This window comes from Chiloscyllium plagiosum, chromosome 10 (assembly GCF_004010195.1).
Source record: "Chiloscyllium plagiosum isolate BGI_BamShark_2017 chromosome 10, ASM401019v2, whole genome shotgun sequence".
Classification (NCBI taxonomy): Eukaryota; Metazoa; Chordata; class Chondrichthyes; order Orectolobiformes; family Hemiscylliidae; genus Chiloscyllium; species Chiloscyllium plagiosum.
In genome coordinates, this window is record NC_057719.1 from 84834637 (window position 1) to 84849747 (window position 15111).

The following is a 15111-nucleotide window of genomic DNA, read 5'->3' on the forward strand; positions in this document are numbered from 1 at the left end:
CCAAGGATGCCTACCTTGAAGAAGTTCTCCTCTCTTTGCAAGGATCTCAGTGAGTCTCTTTCTCACTGCACCCCCCACATCATCCATTCCTGATGACGGGCTTATGCTCAAAACGTTGATTCTTCTGCTCCTCGGATGCTGCCTGACCTGCTGTGCTTTTCCAGCACCACACTCCTGGACCTGTGTAGTAGCTTAACAAAGGTTAATACTTCATTTATTAGTCTGCCTGTTGCACTGTTTGAATTAGAGTTGATTCCCTGGCTTGATGTTAATGGTAGACTGAGAGATATATTGGGCCATGAATTTACAGAATATAGTTGAATGCAATCTTTCTGCTTCTGTTGGCCACAGTACTTTGCGTATGCTCAGTTTTGAATTTTAAGACTTGTTTGAAATCTTTACCATTTAAGCACAGGTCTAGCACTGTGGAGGATTTCTCAATGTTAATACAGGACTTCCATCGCCACAAGGATTGTACGCTATTCGATCCTGCTAATACTGTTATGGACAGGTACAAATATGATAGTTGTTGAGGATTAATTCAAGCTATTTATTCCCCTTTTGGTTCCCCCACAACTTGTTGCAGTTTCTTCTGGCGGTTATGTCCTTTAAAACTCTGCCACCTTTGTGGCAGTGGCACTAATGAGCCACTCATGATGATCAATGTTCCCTCTAATTATCTTTTTGGTTGAGTGGGCCTCTGACCTTCATTTATGGTTGCAACGTTTGGAACCTTGGACTGCCTGCAGCTTAGAGGAAATGTCGTTGGTAATAAATATTTAATTCTTCGTACCACCTTCCCCTCCCCCAAAATATGGATTCTCTGCCCTTTCCAGAGTTGCTTTTTCCAATTGGGTATGATCGCAGGGTGATTATTTTACCACATTCATGATCCAGATTCCTGGATTAATGATTCATGGATGCATTCAAATGCCACCATTCTAGCTGGGTAATTTAGATTCAATTAGTTAAGTACATCTAGACTAAAAGCTAGCATTAGCAGCAGCAATCTTGAAACTATTTGATTGCAGAAAAAAACCTCATCTAGTTCACTAATGTAATTCAGGAAGAAATTCTGGCCTCCTTTCCTGATCAGATCTACATGTGAATCCGGGCATTCAATCGTGTGATTGATTCTTTACTGACCTCTGGAATGCTCTGGCAGTTGTCAAAAAGGTGGATTTTCACAGACAATTAATAATGGGCAATAACTTTTGGCCTCACCATTGACACCCATATCCCATGAACAATCAAATTACTGGAGGTTGGTCTTTGGAAATTTGCATGGAAAATGGGGTTAAGTTGCCAGGGTGACTATATCTGGATGCATAGCTAAGATTTTATATTGCTGCATTATTTTAACTGTCATTTGGATTGTTGGACTGTACTACGATTTAAAGTCTTGACTAAGCTATATTTTATGGTGAGATTTTTCTTGTCTGTCCTGCTTAGGACAAGCCCTTGTAAGAGGTTTCAAAAGGGAGAGGACTGTATTTTTGTTACCTTGAATTCTCTAACTTTGGCTTGTACACACACCTCAATTTTTGTTTCGGGGGGAATATAATAATGAGGGTTGTGAATCAATAATGAGGTAGTAGAGGCAGGCACGGTAGATTCATTTAAGGTGCATCTGGACAGATGCATGAGTAGGTGGAGAACAGAGCGATGCAGATCCTTAGGATTTGGGTGATAGGTTTAGTCAGTGGATTTGCATCAGCTCAGGCTTGGAGGGCATAAGGGCCTGTTCCTGGGCTGTCAATTTTCTTGGTTCTTTGAATCAGAATTTAGGCATTTTTTTTCTTGAAATATACAGGTGCTTAAAATAACAGAGCAAGTCTGAATTTTTATATAAGTGAGCTGTTGACTAAAGATATGACCTTCCAGTTTTCCATGTTGTAGCCAAGGAATTTTGATATCTAACATCTTTTATCGAAGTTAACTCGCTGTTGACAGTTAAGAGTTTAATGAGTGAATCGACTGAAATCTGTTTTTTTTTTCAGTAATATTCACATTACATGTACCTTTCAATTGTACGCAGGAAGTGTTATTGCAATTGTTGAATCTTTGTACAGTTAGAAGAGAACCTGAAATCACATGACAGATTTGTGGATATGAGGTCAATGACAGCAAAAAGCAAAATTTATGGCATTCATATCTGAAACAGATTTCTAGTTCTCTCTTGCTCCCCACTTCAATATCTACCTCCTCCTCCTTCCACCTCTCTTCTCTTTTCTACCCCCCCCCCCCCATACAGACTTTAACTATTGAATTTCTTTTTTTCTGTACGTGGCCTGTTTCTTGCATTCCTTTTGAGACTGCTGAGGTCCTACACAACCTAAAGGATTTATTCTTGTTTGTGGTCTCTCTTTTTTTTCCCTTGCATAGCCCTTTTCCATTTGTGTATTCTTGCTTGTGGTCTCTCTTTTTTTTCCCTTGCATAGCCCTTTTCCAATTGCTGCATAGCCTTATATCCGCACAGCCCAGGGGAAATGTTGCTCTCTATTGCCAAACTCTCCTTCGCATCTCTCCTCTCGCTTCTCAATGCTAATAATTCAGACGGCAATTCATTCATTGAATTTTGGCAACAATATGAAAAAGTGGTGAATTGTAAATGTTTTTCTCTGAGTAGCATGAAATAAATAAATTTCAGTCTGTCTGACCTGAGTATGGTTATTAAAGATTTATGTTTTCACAAATTGATGCTGAAATAATTCGTAATAATATTAACTCTGCAGTAGAAGACTTTCTGACTTCATGAAGAGATTTGCTTAGGTTAGCCCAGCATTAATGAAAACCAGAAGCAAAAACTCTGGAATTTTCCCATTTACTTCTACCCCATTCTGCAAAACAGCCACCTTTGTGCTGCAATGACTTTGTAATTCCATTTCTAATTTACCATGTTTCAGGTGCCTTTTTAAAAAAAACAATGTATAATGTGGCTTTTCAAATCTGTATTCAAAAGAAGCATTAGAGTTATGCCTATGTAATTATGTCCACATTAATAATGAAGCTATTTAAGTATACTTTTCCACTGTTATGGCACCATTCTTGTCAGTGGCAGTCCAACAGTGATTCCTTGAGGAACGGAGGTTATATTCACTGTTTGAGAACATTACAATGTTATAAATGTGGACAATACAATTTATAACAGAAAAGAAGTTCACCCAGTCCTCTGCTAATTGAACACTAATATGTGCTTTAGGGAGCAGAAATTCTAAGTAGTTAAAATAGGAAGGAGAAAATGAATTGAAAAGATGCAGTATAAATATATTTGGGTGGTTTGCAGATTGTGTTACTTTTGAAGGAGGAAGCCTCAAGAACTTGAGTTTTTTTTTCACCAATCTTTGAATATTGATTGAAATTGAATTTGGAAAAAAAGTCATTGGGATCTATCTACTAAGTAATTGGTATGAATATTAATAATCTGCAAGACGTGATTTTGTAATGAAGATGAGCTGTATCTAAAAATATAGTACACTTGCTCTTCTAAAAGCTTTGTGAGGTAACTGGTAAATCTTTGGAAGCTCTTTTGAATCTTCATAAAACACATGACTATAATGCCAGATTTTGTAATTTGCAAATTTAACAATTTAATGATGCATATTTTGAGATAATGTTGTCAATGCTTTTTATGATTCAAAGAAGCTTTGCTTATATTTTCTAGATATAATCTTTCCGGAAGTGACGTGCTTGACAATGTTGCATATGCTCGAGCTTTCAACACGGATCATCAGACCCAGTTGTTATATCAAGCATCTGCCATGATGACAGAATCCAGGTACTGATTTGTTTAGTGAGTGTTTATAGTAGGATTGATCAAACTTTAAACTACCATTAGAATTCACTTCATAATTTCAGTTTGTTTTTATGACTCCACAGTAATCTTGACCTAACTGTATAAAAGTAGCTGTTGTGCAAGTGCACATGGAGAATCGCATTTTATTAGGAAAAGGTGGGAATATTAAAATATTCAATTCATGGATCAGACATTTAAATCTCTGCAAAAAAAACTATTCTTTTTTTTATGCTTAGTCAGCTCAAAGCTTAATTGCCTCCATCAAATTAAATGTGCTTATGGTTATATAGGATACTTGGTACGGTATCTTTGAGGAGAAAGTGAGGTCTGCAGATGCTGGAGATCAGAGCTGGAAATGTGTTGCTGGAAAAGCGCAGCAGGTCAGGCAGCATCCAGGGAACAGGAGAATCGACGTTTCGGGCACAAGCCCTGAAGAAGGGCTTGTGCCCGAAACGTCGATTCTCCTGTTCCCTGGATGCTGCCTGACCTGCTGCGCTTTTCCAGCAACACATTTCCAGTACTTGGTACGGTAGCAGACCATTCAATCCATGTAGGTGTAGGTGTTTATCCTCCATTTAATCTCCTCCCATCTTTTCCAATTTAAATCTGCCATCACAACTGTTCCTTCTCATTCAAATGCTTGTCTTAAGTAATCTATAAATAATCTATAATATTTTCTTCAAACAAGCACTGTGGTAGCAAGTTACAGATTCTGAATTTCTTGGTGGTTTATTTTGTATTTTGCTCTCTCTCACAGATGTAACATTTTCTGTGTCCATTCTCTCAAAATCTTTCATGATTTTAAAGACCTGGTAGACCATTCCTTAACCTTTTCCCAAGAACAGATTCTCAGTTTGCCATTTTTTTTTAATGCACATGCAGTTCTACTATTGTCCTTGTAAATTTTCTCTGCACCTTCTCCAGTGTGTTTCTGTCCATTTCATATGGTAAGCAGAGCTATAAGCAGTGCTTGTGTAAACTAACCAAGGTTGTTCAGCATATCTTCCCTGTTTTCCAACTCTATCCCTTTTTCTATGGCCTTGCTACCCTTTGGCCCAATTTGTAGTGATTGATGTATTTGTTTTCAGAGACCCCTTTGTTCCTTTATCATACTTAGACTTGTATCTTTTGAGTAATGTGACTTCCCTACTCTCTAACAAAATGTATTATAATGCATTATTCTATGTTGAACATAATTTGCCAATTATTAGCCTAATCTGCAAGCTTACTAATATGATCCTATAATATTTGCACTCCGCAACATCGATTATTCCATAAGTTGATGTCATCCACAAATGTAGCATTTATGATTTTAGTTCTAAAGTCCAAAATTTAAATATAAGTTGTGAACGTGGTCCTTGTGGAATGCTCTTTCCCAACATATGCTACTCTGGCTAACTACCCTTTATTCTCACTGTCTACTTTGTCTTTGGAGCCAACTAACCATCTATTTGGCCACTGTCCTCTACCTCTACATTAGTCTCTAACATGGCACTTCATTAAAAGGCTTTTACAAGATCCATTTAATTAACCTCATCTATATTCCTCTTGTACCTAAGACAGTAAGAATTAGAAAAAGGAGTAGGCTGTTTCGTCCTTCGAACCTACTCCACCATTCGCTGAGATCATGGCTTGTCCAATATTTCTCGCAAATCACTTTCCTGCTCTTCCCCAATAACCCTTAATTCCCCTACAGATCAAGTATCTGTCAATTTCAGCCTTAAATATACACAAGAACTCTACCCCCCCCCCTCCCCCCCCCCCCCCCCCAGTTCTTCATGGCAAGGAGTTGCAAAGATGCTCAAACTTCTGAGAAGAAAATTTTCCCCATCTCAGTCTTAAATCGGTACCCCTTAATTCTGCTCCTCTGCTCCTAGACACTCCCATGACAGGAAACCTTATTGGAGCATGTACTGTCAAGCTGCTTAAGAATCCTGTATGTTTCAATGAGGTAATCTTCCTTCTTCTAAACTCCAATGAGTAGAGTTCCATCCTGTTTAGCCATTGTTTGTAAGGTGGTTCCATCGTACTAGAGATTATCCTCGTGAAATTTCTCTGAGCTGCCTGCAGTGAAATGATATCTTTCCTTAAATAAAGGGATCAAAACTGCTCGCGGTAATCCAGATACTGTCTCACAAGCTCCTTGAACAATTGCAGAAAGCTCCCCTACTTCAATTATTCACAATTTACATAGATGATTTGGAATTGGGATCTATACGTAGTGTGTCAAAGTTTGCAGATGACACTAGGATGATTGGCAGAGCAAAATGTGCAGGGGACTGTGAAACTTTGCAGAGGAACACAGATACTTTGAGTGGGCAAAGTCCTGCAGCTGGAATAAAATGTTCATAAATGTGAGGTCATCATTTTGGTCGGAATAACAGTAAAAAGGACTATTACTTGAATAATAAAAAGTTGCAGCATGCTGCTATGCAGAAGGACCTGGGTGACCTTGTGTATGAATCACTGAAGGTTTTTCTGCTGTTGCAACAGGGAATTAGGAAGGCAAATCAAATTTTGTCCTTCATCGCTAAAGGGATTGAGTTTAAAAGCAGGGAGGTCTTCTTGCAGTTGTATAAGGTGCTGGTGAGGCCACTCCTGGTGTACTGCAGGTCTCCTTACTTGAGAAATGATGTACTGGCAGGAGAGGGGATGCAGTGGAGGTTCACTAGATTGATTCCGGATTTAAAATGGTTGGCTTATGCAGAGAGACGGAGTAGACTGTGATTATATTAATTGGAATTTAGAAGAATGAGGGGGAATCTTATAGAAACATATAAAATTATGAAAGGAATAGATAAGATAAAAGTAGAGAGGATGTTCCCACTGTCAGGTGAAACTAGGGCAAGAGGGCATAGCCTCAAATTTAGGGGGAGCAGATTTAGAACTGAATTGAGAGGGAATTTCTTCACCCCGAGGGTTGAGTATCTATGAAATTCCCTGCCCAGTATAGTAGTTGAAGCTACTTCAGTAAATGTTTTTAAGGCTAAGATAGTGTTTTTTGACAATAAAGGAATGAAGGATTCCAATGAGAGGGCGGGTAAGTGGAGTTGAGGCCATGAAAAGATCAGCCATGATCTTATTGAATGGCAGAACAGGCTCAAAGGGCCAGATGGCTTACCCCTGCTCCGAGTTCTTATGTTCTATTTCACAATGCCCTTGAAATAATGGCGAACATCCCATTAGCCTTCCTGATTAACTACTGCATCCATGTGCTAGCTTTGTGTTTTGTGCACAAGTATCTCCCCCAATCTCTTTGTGTTGCAGTTGTATTCAGTTTTTCTCCATTTAAATGATATTCTGTTCTTTTGTTTTTCCCTTCCAAAATGAGCAGCTTCACATTTTCCCACATTATACTCCAGTTGCCAAGCTTTTGTTCCCTTACTTAACCTGTCAATTTTTCTCTGTAAACTGTTTGTATTCCTCTGGAAAACTGCCTTTCCACTTATCTTAGTGTCACTTGTAAATTTGGCTGCAGTATATTCATTTCTTTCCTCCAAGTCACTAATATATATTGTAAACAGCTAAGGTCCCAGCTCTGATCCCTGTGTAACCTCAATAGCTACAGGTTGCCAACCTCAAAATAACCCCTATCCCCACTCACTGTTCCCTGCCTAAGAGCCAATTCTCTATCCAAATCAATATACTCCCTTAAATACCATGGGTTCTTATCTTAGGACTTAACTTATCATACGGTTTCTGGAATTCTTAACACAACACAACCACTGGTTCTCTTCTATCCACTCCAGGTCAGACTTCTCAAATAAATTAGTCAGATGCAATTTCCTTTTTATGAAGCCATGCTGACTCTGCTTGACGAGGTTATGATTTTCCAAATGTTCTGCTATTACTTCTTAATAATAGATTCCAATACTTTTCCAAAAATAGATGTTGGGCTAATTGGCGTAGTTACTTCTTTTTTGATTAGAGGTGTCATATTGGCAGTTTTCCAATCCTCTGGTACTTCCCCATAATGCAAGGAATTTTAGTAAATTACAAACTATTTCTACTTTATACACAATCTCTACTTTTAGGATCTTTTAGGATGCAAGCTATCAGGGTAAGGGAACTCATCTACCTTCAACCTCATTAGTTTGTTTAATACTACTTTTCTAGTGATGATGTGGAGCTGCGGGTGTTGGACTGGGGTGGACAAAGTCTCACAAAATCAGGTTATAGCTCACAGGTTTATTTGAAATCACAAGCTTTCGAAGCGCTGCTCCTTCGTCGGGTGAAGTGGTGGGAAGTGCACAGGCACACAATTTATATATGCAGAGCAATAGTGGCAAGATAATTCCAGAGTGTCAAAAAATAAGTACAGACAGCGTGAGTGGAATGTTGACAGTCTTTGCAGGTGATGAAAAGTGTCAAACAGGGTGAGTAAAGTATCAACTGCAAGGGATGACCTATGAACCTTTTAATAAAGTTGAGAGATAATTGCAAAGAAATCAAAAGTAAAATAGTGCTAGAGACAAACCAACTGGCTAGAATACCCTGATAGGTATAACAGTTGTACGATGATTGAAGGATAAAATCACAAAATGAAGCCTCAAAATAATTCAATACCGTGCTCTCTTACTCAAGGGATGAATTAATTTTTGGACTAATTTTGTGACAAGATAGTGGAGGGATAAATCGTGCAATCAATATGTAGTTGAATGAAAGAATGCTCAATATGAATTTTGATGGAGACTAATAGCTTTTCCTCAAGTACTTCTGTCCTCACACTATTGAGAACTCTGCAATGGTTTGAATGCAGTGTTTTTTAAAGTCATATTTCCAACTTGTAGATATGCATTGTTAATTGTGGACAGTGCAACAGCCTTGTACAGGACCGACTATTCTGGGCGAGGTGAATTATCAGCTAGGCAGATGCATCTTGCACGGTTTCTCCGAATGTTGCTGCGACTAGCAGATGAGGTAAGTCATCTACAATATGTATTGACATTTTTAAGATTAGTTCTGAATTCTATTTGTGGACCAAGGTTAGGAGGAATTCGGCCAGTCATTTTGTGGGAAACATGATAGAGGAGACTTGTAAGAAATATCTGAGGTAACATAAGACAAGATAAATACAGAATAATATTATTTTGATTTGGGAGTCAATTAAGAAGATTGCTAACATTTTGTGTTGTGGTAACTTGTGGGAATCGGATGTTCTTAATAAGTGGGATCTAAATACTCAAAAAAAAATTTAGCTTTCAAAATGCTTACTGTCCACCTTATTATCAAATTTTCTTTGTTTGTATATCAAATAGTTAGGGACAAACATCCAGTAGTGTTGTCTAGAGAGATAAACATTCATAGCACAGCTGGGCTGTTTGATCAATCTTGTATGCCTGGAGCTCATTCGTAAGCCAATGTAACTAATCCTGTGGTCTAACTGTACCCTTGTGTTTTCCAATGTTTTGCACACTTCTCCACTTCCATGTGATATAATCTTTTCCTCACTAAACCCTGTGGTAAAGAATTACATGTCTGAACAGCTCCCTATAACTTGCTCTTCTGTTTACTTTGACAGTTGATTTTCATCACTGACTTCCGGTCCAATGCATATTTTGTCTTTATTAAGTCATCCTATTTTCTTCTTGAAATAGAGGACTATTATTAGGATGTACACAAGGAAATTTGTTGCTAAAATTGCAAAACGCTAATTATGGTTTGTATTGAAACACAATATGTTGAAATTCCTCATCAGATCAGCCAGCACCTATGATGAAAGAAATAGAGTTAATGATTCTGCTCAAATTCTTTTCTGAACTGGTTCTCGCGTTTCAACTTAACATTAACTGTATTTCTTTCTTTACAGTTGTTACCTCATCCGCTTAGAGTTTCCAGCATTTTCTATTTTCATTTCAGATTTTTCACAGCATTTTGCACTTGCATTCATTTATATTTTTTATTTTATTTCTCACCAGCATTTTGCATTTATTTATATTTTTTATTTTATTTGTATATATTTGATCAAAAACCCTGAAACTTAACGTGCGCTTGAATGTAGAGTTTTGCAATACAGCTTCATGTTACGTGCTTTGTAGAGATTGTCACAACACTGCAAGTGTGTTTCCTCTGAAAGTTGAATATGCCTGTTTTCCAGCACTTCAGGTGCATTCAGTCAGTGGGTCAGTTTTGTAATACATTTGCAGTGTCTGAATCAGTTGTCACTTTATTGGTTCTTACTGATACTGGGTCTATTCCATAGGATTTTGCAACTTTGTATTATTAGCTTTTCTGGCAAAGCCCTTGTTTACATTGGCTTTCTGAAATGTAAATTTCTCCATTGTGTGTAGGAAGTGGATCCAAAAGGGACAGGGAAACTGAAAGAGAAGAATTGAGATTTCTGTAATGTATTGAAATTGGAGGAGTGTCCATCACATCCTAACATCTTGCACTTATTTTTCTTCTAGTTTGGGGTAGCTGTGGTAATAACTAACCAGGTTGTGGCACAGGTTGATGGGGCAGCAATGTTTGCTGCTGATCCAAAAAAGCCAATTGGTGGAAACATTATTGCTCATGCATCAACAACAAGGTAAGATGGTAATCATACAGGACAAAAATTTTGTTCTCTTTTGTGTATCCTGGGTAGATGGACAAACAAATGTAATTGAGCAAAGCTGAGTGATAGAAGTTGGTTGTTCGCCTGTTTAACAGTTGAAGTTTCACAAATTTCTAGATAACGTTTAACCATCTGATTTCAAGTTTGCTTTGCACTGTTTGTAACTGGAGTGCAATCTACAAAGTCCAAATGGTTTGAGACTGTTACCTTGTACTTTAAATTGTTAGTTTCAATTACTTGAGAATAATTTAACAATCTTTTCCAACTGTGACCCCTCCATAGTTGTAAGCTTAACTGTCTTAGTGCCATGTAATTTAATGGATGACAGTCACAATTTGATACTGTATCAACGTGAGCATTTTTCATGCTGGAGGCTGTCATTGAGTATATTCAAGGCTGAGATAAAGAGATTTTTTTAACAACAGGGTAATTGAGTGTTATGGGAATAGGTGTGATAATTGGGTTGTGGCTAGGAGCAGATCAATCCTATTGGAGGAGCAGCTTTGAGTGACCATTTGGCATTTTATTTTGTACTTGCGTTCATACATGAGCCTTGATGCCATACATAGATAATTTATTCATCAAAAAGATTATACATCATCAATTGTTTTATAATTGCTGGATATTAGTTGAGCTGGGGACTTGAGGAATTCCTATTAAAAAATGTTTTATCAGACTGTAGAACCTGTCTCCATAGAATATGGAAGGCTAATAGCAAAAAGTAAATTATATATCTTATTTTGTAATATAGTTGGAATTACAGAAGTAGATCTGACAGATCATGCACAGGTTTGAAAACACTGGTTATGTTTGACTTGACCTGCATTGTCATGGCTGAATATGACTAGTCTAAGGAACACACCTAAATGACAAGGTGGTATTGAACTCAAGCAAATTCTCTGCAAATGCATGTGAGGTATTTCATGATGAGGTGAAAAAAAATTGTTTACAGAAATAGAACATATACTAAAATTTGTTGGACTCCCTAGTGCTATCCGCTATTCCTGTAACTAGCTAAGAAACAGTACAAGTCACGTTGTTTGCAACCTGCTGCTTTTATTGTTTTGAAATGCTTATTGTCCACTTTTTAAAGAAACCTAGCCTGTGATTAGCTGTACATGCTAATTTTATTGCTTCTTTCTTTCTTCTGCTTCTTTCTCTCCTCCATTCCTTATGCTGCTTTAAATGCAATAGAAATACAAAATCCTTCATGAATGTTAAATGTTTTCTCGATCCGATAACCAACTGGAATTGTGACAGATGCATTTTTTATCATATCACCTCTTTATTACTTGTATTTACTTTCTTGCGGGAGTTTGGCTGAAATGTATTTTAGTCCTCTTAGTTTTTAAAATAATTCTTTTGGGAAATGCAATATGGTAACCACATTAGAGTAATTTAACCTTTGCTCCAGCTATTTAATTGCCAATCTGAAACTAATTACCCTGAGTGTACCATACAAAGTTATTATTGAACTGTCACATTTTCTGCAATGAAGTGAGATTCCCAGTGAAAATTCAGCTGTGTTTAGAACAGCAATTTGTGATGTACTATGAAGAACAATTAGCTTATTGCTACTTCACAATACCTTGTAATTTGAACCTGCTATGTGAAACTGTTTTAAATGTCATGTTTTAGTAAATAGAGTACTGTATTTGTTATGGAATGCAAATAAGGATCATGTGACACCCAGTTATGTTCTGTTGATCCTTTAAACTCTTCTTTCCCTTCCGTTTTCAAATCCTTGATGTCACTGAGGCTTTCCTATGTGCCACCTATTACCCTTGATAGAACACCTTTGCTGGTGACTCAAGTTTCTTGCTCATACCAAATCAGCTACTGTCTCTTTCTGATTGACAATATCAATCAGATGGCACAGGATTGTTTTCATATGTACTAATAATACCCAGTCCTGCTGCTCCATTCCTTCCCCTTGACTGCATCCATGATGTTAGACTAATACCTAAATTATTTGATGAATCACAGCTTCCTCCAACTAAACATTAGGAAATCTGAATTAATTGACTTTGTCACATGTAATGAAGTGTCTGCTGAAGGCCTGATACTACGCTGGAGAAAATACGAAGATTCAATCATTATTGCTTTGTGACTGGCAATACTTATTTCCTGACTCCCATCAGATTAAGCCAGACCATGTAAAGTTGAAACTTTGAACTGAACTTCAAGCCCTATATCCACTTCATTACAAAGACTGCTTATTTCCAAATCTGCAGTAAATGTTTCCTTCCACTCATCAAAACCCATCCACCAACCAGATGCTTACTCATACTCTCTGGACTGACTCTCCTTTTCTAATATCTCTTTGCTGGCTCTTATCCTCCTACCCTTTGTAAATTCCAGAAGTTCTGAAAGGATATTGTCTGGAATGTAACCTGCACAACTCAGCTCAACTTTAGACTGTCCATCGGCCTACATTGCATCCCATTCCCTCAAGCAACATTTCAATTTCTTCTCCAAGTTTCTGGCCCTAATTGTACAACTTCCTTTAGTTTTATAACTTTGATTGATCCTCTTAGTCCTCTAACTTTGCTATTTTTCTAGTCCCTTTTGCCACATTATTGATGAAAAGGCTATCAGTTGCCTTTGACTGTTCTCTGGAGGAAGTGTCTTCTGACACAGACATACACACAGACACACACACACAGACACACACACACAGACACACACACACAGACACACACACACAGACACACACACACGTACATGCGCGCATGCGTGCGCACACACATCCCTTGAGCCTTTTCTATACTAAAGGCAATGTACCTGGGGATTTTGAATTCCCTTAAGATACTGAAATCTGACGTTAAAAAAAATCAGTTTCACTGCTTCACCATCCAATTTGAGGACTTCTATTTTTTTTCAGCCAGATTCTTCTCTCCTTCCACCTTTTAACCATTCACTTTCTTTCTGGAATGAGCTTTTTTGTCATAATCACTATTTCAATAATGATTGAATGTTGAGGTGTTGACTGATCAGCCTACCGTGGAAGTTGACTCTGTCCTCAAGCAAAATCCAGTTGTGAATTTCCAGTAGAGATTTCTTGATGATGATGGGCAGCAGTTTTAGCTGATCGTTTTCCCCAAATCTACATGAGTGAGTCCAGTTGTAGCTGTTTCTCTGAGAACCAATGCAACATTTGTCAGAAATTGAACAATTATGGCTCAGCTGCTGAAAGAATTAACTAATTGAGCTGTAAGGGAAGGCTTTTAAGCTGCTTTCCTGAAGTACTAAGAACATTTTAGTGGGGAATGCAATATGGCAATAAGGCATTTCCAATTTACTTATAAGTGACAAAAAACATAGTTATGAGATCTGACTGATAATTACACATTGCCTATCTTACCTTTCTTTCTTTTTCAGATTGTATCTGAGAAAAGGACGAGGTGAAACCCGGATCTGTAAAATTTATGACTCTCCCTGCTTGCCGGAGGCAGAGGCTATGTTTGCTATCAATTCTGATGGGGTTGGGGATGCTAAAGACTAAATGTGACTGGACCTTCCAAGTCCTATGTTGGAAGCAACTAACAGCAAACAAGTGTCCTCAGGTCAATCAGTAATGTTATATGTAGGCTCCTCATTATCCTGATTGTCGTAAGCAATTTGAACTTGGACAGCTTTCACCTTCAGGGAATAAAGCCATACTTAATCACTATCTGATTTTTTTTCAGGCAGATCTGATATTAAAATTGGGGCCATAGGGAGGATGATTTATTATGACCCCATGTTCATAATGTTTTGCTAAGATGAGTGGGCAGAGAACACAACATTGAATCGAGATTCATTACATGTTTGAAATAAATTATTTCCAGATTTGCATGCTGCAGTTCCAGTGACAGCAATTTGAAACTATGCTGTCTGGATTACTTCTGTTGAGGTCATTGTAATAAACTGGAAACCTGTTGAACACAAACTGGCATTACATGCCATGTTACCTTTGAGTTCCGCACCTTTTTCGATGGAAAGTAACCTTTTGGCGATAAACCGTGCAACAACTGTAGCAAATGGCTCACATCCCTTTCTGATAGAAGGTCGTTGAACCTATCTATCCTGCACAAGGTTTGTCAGATAGTATATTCCCTTTTTGGTTTTGTTTCTTTGGTTTGTTTTAAGTAACAAGAACTGTAGAGGGTATAGAAATATGTACACCTGGTGGATAAATGTTTTAAACTGAGTAATAGTTTGGCAGAAGAACTTATAATGCTTTTGTTTCTTTGTGCATCCTACACGTGGTGCCTGTTTTGCTTTTCTAAGCAAGGCTAATAAAAAAATCATTTTTGGTAATGATGGAAAACTTAAAATTCATAAAAATAAACTATTTTGACACATTTCAATTAAATCTCTACATTTTTGTTTTTTTTATTGTTAATGGGTGAGTATTATTAGCTAAATCAACATTAATATATCAAATGTCCATTCAAATATGTTTCCTGGAGAGGAGAGGTCTTGTTTGGCAATTGGCATGCTCAGTTGGACAGCCAGCAATGCAAGTGTGCGCTCACAGAACTTGAAGCCTGAAAGTTATTGTGAAACTTGAAAGGGTTCAGAAAAGATTTAAAAGGATGTTGCCAGGGTTGGAGGATTTGAGATATAGGGAGAGGCCAAACAGGCTGGGGCTGTTTTCCCTGGAGTGTCAGAGGCTGAGGGGTGACCTTATAGAGTTTTACAAACATTTGGATGGGTATATGAATAGGAAGGGTTTGGAGGGATATGGGCCGGGTGCTGGCAGGTGGGACTAGAT

At 37.8% G+C, this 15111-nt stretch overlaps 1 protein-coding gene across 1 annotated transcript in view; it reads left to right on the forward strand.

Annotated features, from left to right (window-relative positions):
- Positions 1-14704, forward strand: part of rad51 (RAD51 recombinase) — an 86467-nt gene extending 71763 nt beyond the window's left edge. Inside the window, exons 7-10 of the mRNA XM_043698255.1 lie at positions 3665-3778; positions 8587-8716; positions 10204-10325; positions 13734-14704. Of these exons, the coding sequence (XP_043554190.1) occupies positions 3665-3778; positions 8587-8716; positions 10204-10325; positions 13734-13857 (490 nt within the window). The 3' untranslated portion in view covers positions 13858-14704. The remainder of the gene's footprint in view (positions 1-3664; positions 3779-8586; positions 8717-10203; positions 10326-13733) is intronic.
- Positions 14705-15111: the final 407 nt, after the last annotated feature.